The sequence below is a fragment of the Sesamum indicum genome, linkage group LG10 (genome assembly GCF_000512975.1).
Source record: "Sesamum indicum cultivar Zhongzhi No. 13 linkage group LG10, S_indicum_v1.0, whole genome shotgun sequence".
Taxonomy (NCBI): Eukaryota; Viridiplantae; Streptophyta; class Magnoliopsida; order Lamiales; family Pedaliaceae; genus Sesamum; species Sesamum indicum.
In genome coordinates this window covers 16,450,347-16,459,692 of record NC_026154.1, presented here as the reverse complement: position 1 = coordinate 16,459,692, position 9,346 = coordinate 16,450,347, and the positions used below count along the sequence as shown (strand labels likewise).

Genomic DNA, 9,346 nt, shown 5'->3' with positions numbered 1-9,346 from the left:
GGTGATTATGAGAATTATTCCTCTAAGCAAAGCTCTTATGTATATGACAGCATATTATTATAATTATATATATAGTGAAAGAATTTAATTTGGTATATTATTAATAATAATTATAATAAAAGTGAATTGTTTAGTAAAATAATAAAAAGATATTTGGCATAAAGTTAGAGCGGCGGTTGCAATTGCATGCATATATATATATATATATATATCCATCCCTTGCCTTTTATTTTTATTAATTCATCATTTAATAATCCCTTGCCTTTTATTTTTATTAATTCATCATTAATTATATTCCTTCCTCTAAAGGCTTTTCTTTTTCACCTTTTCTTTTCTAAAACCGGAAAGTTATCTAGAAATAGCTGCGATATGAATCATAATGCATTCTCAATATATTATTATTATTATATATATATATATATGTCAATTTCGATAATTATATTTAATTTGCTACACTTTTATTATTATTATCATTATTCGGCTGAATAATAAGGTGAAAATAGTATTAGGGTTTAAAAAAATTATATTTTTAGTCCTGTAGTTTAGAGAGGTTGACATTTTTAATTGGTCTAGTAGTACAAATTACTTTAAAATTTTGATCATTTTATTCATTTTTCGGCCAATTTGATCGGAAATTGCTTGTGATCTAATTAAATTCCAATTTTTATCCTATAAACCAATTAATATATTATCAAAAAAATATCAATCTTTCCTAAGTTATAGGACTAAAATTTTAATTTAGTCTGATCATGTGCAAGTTACATATATACAATTTCTCAACAAAATTGACAAAAAAATGAGTAAATTTATGAAAATTTTAAAATTACAGTACTACATGGAGAAAATTAATTTGTGTAGGACTAATAATGTGTTCTCCCTGGATTATGTCATAATAATTACTTATAGGATATATATATTCCTGATTGTTGTGTAAATGAGGGGCATCCTTCATAACTTTTCCATTGGCTAGCTAGCTAGTACTGTGAGTCCCTTTAAGCATTAATGCTTAACTAAAAGCGTGGTTTAATTTACTCGGTGCATGCTTTCTGCGCGCACACCACCTCCACTTTCAGTACAAGATGCCCACCAATTATAACTTTTTCACCGTAACCCGATTCAAGTAACTCAATCAAATTTGAATTAATCATATAATAAATATAATATATTTTTTATATAGTAGATATATATGTTTAAAAAAAATAATCAATCATGTGATAAATATATTATACTTAATTATTGTATGATTGATTTAATCTTGGTTGATTATTATGATGAATTAATGACCAAGAATTAATACAGATAAATTCTATTTGATCAATCTTAGTTTCTTCCAGTGCATATATATCAATACCCTAACTGTGAATTCTTCAGCCATAAAAGACAACAAGCCCAACGCAAAATCTGGAGAAAAGTTGGCTTTGAAGTTCACAAACTACTCATAAAAAAATAACTTGTTCACATAATCACCAAACAAAAACAAGACTTCAGAACCATAACGAGACAAAACGCAAATCATGAGCAAGATACGTTGTGTACGCAAAAACTTAAACCACAGATCGACAAACAGCAAATAATTCTTCATTGGAATCACAAAATTAAGAATAGTTTAATTCTTATGCATTGGAATCACAAAATTAAGAATAGTTTAATTCTTATGCAGTTATTTTCTTTCCCCATTTAATCAATATAAAAATTTCAAATTCCTTCGCATTGTACTGATTGAGGTAATTAATTACATACACATAATTGAGAAAAAGGGGAAACTAGCAAGAATTGCTGGAAATAATTTTATTCCAATTTCAGCAAAATTAAGAATTTCTTATTCCAATTCTAGTTGGGTGCGTATACTCCTGATGCCCAAACACACGCTGTATCAAGATTTTGGGTATTGAGAGAACTGCGAAGTAGCAGCGGTAACTGCACAGAAAGAGGTAGGATATGAAGAAGAGACTGTACCAGTAGTAGCTCTGTTGACGAAATTAGGATGCTGCTGCAACAAGCCATCAGAAGAGCTCTCTCCGGTGACATAGTTTCCACTTTCCTCCAGTTGATCCTCTGGACCCTGATCGTACAAAATTCCGGTGAATACATGCCCTCCGATGCTCACCGACGTCTGGTATGCATACTGATCCACCATATTGTCTGCTGAGCTCACCCGTACACATCGGAAAACTGCAGGGAAACTCATTTCACCCGGCAAAGTCCCTTCAATTTGAAACCCTAAAAAGGAACAACCACCATTCATCCTCTTTTTTATTTTTCCTTTTTTTTTTTTTTGAATCGACAAGCTTTTATATATATATTATAATTAATATCATGAAGAAAATCAATCAAAGAAATTTTATTTATTATTTTCCATATATAGATTATATATATAGAGAGAGAGATTAATTAATTTCGATAAAAAAAATTCGGCATTATATATGTTCTACATATGTTTGTATTATAATTTAACAAAATAAAAGTACTAAGTTATATTTGAATTGATGGAATTGTTTCTATAATTTTAAATCCTTTTATTCTAAATTTAAACTATGTTTTCTTGACCATTGGTGGATTCTAAATTCTTTGCGATTTAAAATCATTTTTTCAAATTAATCAATCCAAACATATCCTAAAAATTAAGTAAAATTCAAATTTTCGGTCGAATTTTTCTATCATTTTGTATAGTAGTATGAAGCAGTAGCTAGGGTTTGTGGGTTACTATTAAAACACACTATACGCAGATAGGTTTCCAAGAATGAAATGATGAATGAACAGGTACATATATGTGTGTGTGAAAGAAAACACAATAATTACTGCGTGGAGTGGGAGTGTTGTGCGCGATCTGCAGAATCTGGGCAACAGTGAGGGGAAAGGCGAAATCAAAATATAGGGAGTACCTAAAAATGCTGCTTGATTTTGTCTGTGTCTCTTAGGGTTTGATCCATGGAGGAGCTGGTGTTGGTGAAGAGTGGAGGAAATCTGGTGGTGGTGGTGCATGATATGGTGCGTGGGTTGCCTCCTGCAAACCGGAACCCAAGTGCTCTTAACGTGGGTTTGGCACTCAAACCCTCGGTTCTTGCAGCAGGTTCTGCACCTCAAGTGTTGGCACTCTCTCTTGGCTTGATTTCCACAGTCTTGGCACCTCCTACTACTCGATGATGAACTGCTGTTTAATATTTCTCCTCCTCTCATCATCACAACATAAATAAAAAAATACAAAAAGGTTGAGAAAAGAAGAAAAATGGGTTCTTTTAAAACAGAAAATGATTTTTCATTTTAAGAAAATGGTTTTTGTTATAATTTTTCTGGGCTTTTTCTTCTTGTGGCGTTTGGTTTATATATATAGTAATGGTGAAGTTTCCTTGTGATTTCTACTTCCTCTTCTTCTTCTTCCAGTTGTTGCTAGATTAGTTCATATCAAGACTCACTGCTCAAGTGTACTATACTACTTTTGTTTTGTGGGGGGTGGGGGTAGGGGCGGGGGTGTGTGTGTGTGTTAATTGAAGCTTTATTATCTTTGTGGAAGAATAATAGTATTTGGAATTATTTTGGGGTGAAGGATCTGTTTCTGTAAAAACGTACTACGGCTACAGTGGTTGTGAGATTTCCAATATTTTACACTACGCACCAAACAGTAAATACAACTCGGAAAAAGCAATTGACAGCGACCTTCGCTAATTTATATGGATATAAAAAATACATGCCTATGAAGGGAAAAAAAAATACATTCAGGTTTCATATAATTATATCGTACATCTTTTGTGATTTAAAAAACTGTATATGATATTTTTATTATTTTTTTTAATAAATAAGTTTATTCGTTAGTTAAAATTCATTAAATTTGTTGATATTAACTAAAAAATTGGATAAAAATTCATATTGACTTATTATTAATTTATTATAGGTTAAACAATTTTTTTTATCAAATTACTATTATATATCTGCACATGTTAATGCATGTGAGAATATATATCTTCATTATTATAAGGATAATTTAGTTTGAAAAAAATTGTTTGACTTGCAATAAGTCAGTAATATGTCCATCGAGGGTAAATGTTAATTTTACTTTATTTTTTTATTAATATCTATAAATTCAATTAATTTCAACTAACATATATACCTATTTATTTACCAGATATAATTTTTCATATCACATATGGTTTATATGTAATTATACTAAATTTTGAGGAGGGGGTGGGGGTGATGCATACCCAAAATTTTGCATACCACAAGACTTGAAGGATTTTCAAAAAAATTCTAAGATTATAGAAGGACTAGGAGGTTAGCACATCTGATACTTAAGTCAGTAACAGTTTAAGAAGCAATAAAAGAAATTACTTGAAATAAAGTAAGAATAACGGTGAAGAATGATGTGAGAGTGATAAATATTCGTAGACTGAAAGAGAGAGTAGTACAAAAAAGGTGAGAATTTGAGAATAAGTGTAATGTTGTTTGATGTTACCAAAAATCTATACAAGACCTCTATTTTATAGACTTGTACAGAGTTGGATAGAGGGTCAACTATTGAGTTTTGTACACCATTGAAAGCTCTTTGAGTTGACTGTCATCCTCAACAAACAGTTGGTGATGTGGATAAATATTGACTGAGATACATGAGCCGGAATGAACATTACCAAATTTGCCTAAAAATTCGAGAGTTGATTATTTATAGATTTTCTAGCTCACTCGACACCGATTTACTTGGAATCACCTGAAGATATTTTAGTGTGACATGTACAAACGTGTTTGTAAGCTATATGACGTGTCTTCCCAACTGTATGATGACGTATCCGGTTGAAATGGGTTTGTTTCTTGGTCCTGTCAGTTCAGTAAAATAGCAAGTAAGCTTGTGGGCCCTTCTTCCATGTTGATGGGCTTTATTTGTCTTACCAGTGGGCTTTATCCGTCTCGTTGGTAGGCTCTTATCCGTCCTGCTGATGAGCCAGCTGGGCTCTTAGCCGACTGGGCAAGTATGCATAGTTTATGGGCTTGACCCAATAATTTTAGGAAAAATCATCCGGGAGTATAATTATCCCATAAAACAATTTTCTGTAAATATTGCAATTTAGTTATTATACTGATGGGGATGTATTAATCGACTCTATAACAAGACAAAAATACCCAAATAGGACTAAAATTCACATATTTTTTAGCTTGGTTGATGATCCCATCCCTATTGTCCTGACCATCGATCCTAAATCAAGACCGTGGATCGTTGTGTACTTAAGCGATCAAGATTAAGTTATGTGGATTCGTACTTGTTCGGATATCTAGCCCTATAAATACCCGATAACTTTTTTGAGGTATAATATGTCATTTATTAATTTTCACACTGGTTTTAAGTTTTCCTCCCTATCTCACGAACTGATTTAAGTATTTGAGAATTTTTGTTAAAGACTACTCAATTACAACCTTTTGATTTTTACCTCCCAGCTGGTAGGTCAGCTAGAATTGAGACCAATTGGGCCAACATGTATTCCTTATAGACTTATGAAAGACTTTAAGGCACATCATCAATATTAGGGGCAAAAATAATTTTTTAGCCCTACAAGGCAAGAGCATAATTCTTTTTTATACCACAATTATGATCGGTGTCGCTTTTAATCCCACAAAACTCATAACCATGCATTTTTAGTCCCGAAAAATCACGCGCATTGTGATTTTGGGATTAAAAATACATTGTTTGGTACTAAAAAACCGTTATGACTTTGTACTAAAAAGTCCTAAAATTACACTTTTTAAGACTAAAATGACGTGATTTTAAATTTTAGGGAACAAAAAACGTCACTTGTCATAGTTGTGGCACTAAAAACAAGAAATGTGCCCTTATTTTATAAGACTAAAAATATTTTGCCGTCAATATTGATTAAAATAAGTTAACTTAGTGTACGTACTAATTATATATAATAAGAAAAACAGCAGTAAAGAGTTTACATATACTTAAAATTATTTTTCCGGAACTTCTAGAAAACATGTCCGAATTACTATTTTTAACACTTACCTAAGCTTTAAAAATAAGGTCAAACTGAATCTATTTTTATTGGAGGAAGGGAGTGATATTCTTCTGTTCATCTGTTGTATTGTCCGGTAAAGGTGAAGTGAGAGATAAAGGAAAATTCAAAGGGTAGAGTAAGACTACAAGTAGATGGCATGAAGTTACAGCCCCAGAAGATGGGGTGCGGGGTGAAGGAGGTGATGATTGAGGAGGCGATTGACACCTGGTGGTTGGAGGTTGGAATGGTGGTGAGCCACCCACTCTGTTTGCTTTCAAATCAACAGCTTTATCAACAGTTCCAACAAGATAAATGCTCATTATTATTATTTATACTGTTATAAAGAAAAAAACTCATTGATTGTATCAATTTTTTATTATTCTATTTTATCCTTTTATTTATTTTTTTATACAAAATTGTTCATAATAGTTTTTAATTATTTTATTTTATTTTCTCTTAATCCACTACTCTATTTTTTTCTCTCATATTCTCCATATTTTTTTGCTCTTACAAACTTCCATAATTTTAATAAATTCTATTACAATTATTTTTTTTATCTCTCACATTCTCCATATATTATTTTTTTCATAAGCTTTCATATTTTTAATAAACCACAATTATATATTTTTTTCTTTCTTACTTTACCCTATATTTTTATTTTCTCACATATTTCTTTCTTTTTCATCATCTCACTACTTTTTGTATCTTTTTATAATTACTTTTAATTCATCTCATATTATAATTTTTTATATGCTCGCGGGAATCGAGTGCAACAACAAATCATAGTAAATTACAACTAGCTCGTTTAAAATTTGGCATGATTATAAATACCCATTATTTGTTTAGAAAATTACTAATATCCCTGATTTTAACAGTCATCTAACTACTAACCTAATCCGTTAGTTTTCGTTAGAATTTCACCATTTTTTTGTAGTGAACTGACCAAAATGCCCCTGTAGATTGAATTATAATTTTATTTATTATTTAAAATATTTTAAAATTCTTTTATGGACTATGTGGATAAGTTTTTAAAATTTTTCATTCACGTCATCTGATTTTTTTATAATTTAAAAAAAATAAATACAATAAGAGCAAAGTTAATAATGTTAGATCTACATCAAAGTATTACAATTTTATCAAATATCAGAAGAAGGTATTTATTACTTTTTAAATAATAAAAAGATATTTATACTTAAGTCAAACTTTAATGAAGCTCCTCGTAATTTATTGTTATTATTATTACTACACATATATCAGTCAATGAATGGAATTTTCAATATGTTATTATCATATTAAATAGTATCTTATTTGTTTATTTTTATTTTTTTGGTCTCCAAAATATTAAAAATTCCAGTTTCTATAGTTTTTTTGTTTTTTTAAAGTGAGTGATGAACTATTATTATTATTATTATTTATAATAACTGTATCTAATCAATACCTACTATCCAAACTCTGATACAGGTTAAACCCACAATCTCAAAATCATGGGACCTCAATTTCATTAATTGAATTAAACCTCATTGCTACTACTATAATTATAAGTCCATAATCAATATTTAAAAAAAAAAATTAATTGAAGCGATTCTATTTCAGTCTTTTCATATCAAAATTGTATCGTTTTCGGTATCATGTTTCTTTTGTTTTTATTTCAAAGTGGGATTCCAATTATCAATAATTCCAACTAATGATATGTATATAGCTTTGTGCAACATATTTGTTGTTATTGTTGTCCCGTGAAGCAAGAAAATTATCTAAGGATAAAAAAGGGTTTTTCACTTGCTACGAAATTAAACGAGGACCCATATTTTTATAGTTCCATCGAATTATTGATTTGTGCATGAAAAAAAAAATATATATATATATATATCTTGATAACATGTAAATAATTAATTAAAAAGGTTAAATGCTATTTACCTTATGTAATATATGAAATAAGTAAAAAATTTCTTACGAAAAAATAATTATTAAATTACCACTTCTAATTTGCTATTTTTTTTATAAGAGTCTTTTTTAATTATTTTTTATATCACATGAGAGTAAATTGTATTTTTCTTTTTAATTAAAGGAAACATCGAATTTTGGTACCACCTTTCATAAATGTATCATTTAAAATAAAATTTTTACCCCAAAGACAGTGTAAATAGGGGCTTTTGACATGAAGAAATCAATCCAATTTAGACAGTGAGATTGAAATTGAAAACACAATCAAACGGATATTTTACCTTTTTCTTTTTCTTAGTTCAGTTTTTTTGTATAACATGTAAAGATTATGAATAAGTTTGAGGTTATAACTTCGATTTTTAAAAAATATTTGAGTATTTATTTTACTTTATGTGAATTATTGTAATTTATTTATTATTATTAGTTATGTTAATATATAATATATTAGTTGAATTGATGTATTGTTTTGTATATCCATATGAATCGTTATAGGATTAAACGTAATTTTGGTCCTCTAACTATTGTCAAATCCCGTTTTAGTTCTTTAACTTGTTAGCGTTTGGATTTGATTCTCTATGTATTTTAATTGCTCAATTTTAAGACTTTTTTCGCCGGAAAAATATCCAGCCCGCCGGACGGTGGCTGTGAACTTCAAATCCTTGGATTTCCGCACTACGTTGATGAAAATGGCTGGGACTTGTCTCGTTAGAGTTGCAAGGAAGAAGCGAGTCGAACTGTGGTGGTCCGCGACAGCCGTTCGTACGGATCGGGGCGAATTGACGCAAAGAGGCTGCGACGGTGAAGGTGAAAGCCCAGTCTTTATGGTGATCGAAACCTGAAATTGATTGAGGGGTTTTGTTCGTTTTGAGCTGGGGAGTCGAACGGTATATGTGGCTCTCGACAATCTTGAGTGATGGCGGCAGATTTTTAAAAAGAAGGTGGCGGTGAAACTAGGGCGAAAATGGATATTTTTACGGCGAAAAAAGTCCCAAAATTGAGCAATAAAATACATAGAGGACCAAATCCAAACCCTAACAAGTTAAAGGACTGAAATAAAATTTAACTATAATTAGAGGATCAAAATTGCATTTAATCCATTATTATAAGTCATTTACGGCTATTAGATTTTTTTTTTTTTTGGCAAAGATTCCAATTTGAATGACTATTTGGATCTTCCAAAATGATAGTGGATCTTGGCGCTAAAAGGGTAGGGTCCGGCCCGTTGACAACCGGGTAGCAGAAGCGCAAGATCCGAGCTGTATTTTCAACCTCGGCTCAATATACCTCTCAACAGAGCCCAGCAAAGGCCCAAATAATATGTCCAGAAAGCCCAACAAAAGGCCCAAGATGTCCTCGACCGTTGGCGCCAAAACAACCTTCCATTTTCCCGCCAAAATTCGTCCCCTTCTTTCATGAGGCAGCTCACT

General features: G+C 30.8%; 1 protein-coding gene across 1 annotated transcript; it reads right to left on the bottom strand.

Annotated features, from left to right (window-relative positions):
* Positions 1,698–3,430, bottom strand: LOC105172916 (protein SHI RELATED SEQUENCE 3-like). Its single transcript, XM_011094532.2, has 2 exons — positions 2,883–3,430; positions 1,698–2,220 (listed from the first exon to the last, which is right to left on the bottom strand). Exons 1-2 carry the CDS (start codon positions 3,178–3,180, stop codon positions 1,874–1,876), a joined length of 645 nt encoding a protein of 214 aa, XP_011092834.1. The 5' UTR covers positions 3,181–3,430; the 3' UTR covers positions 1,698–1,873.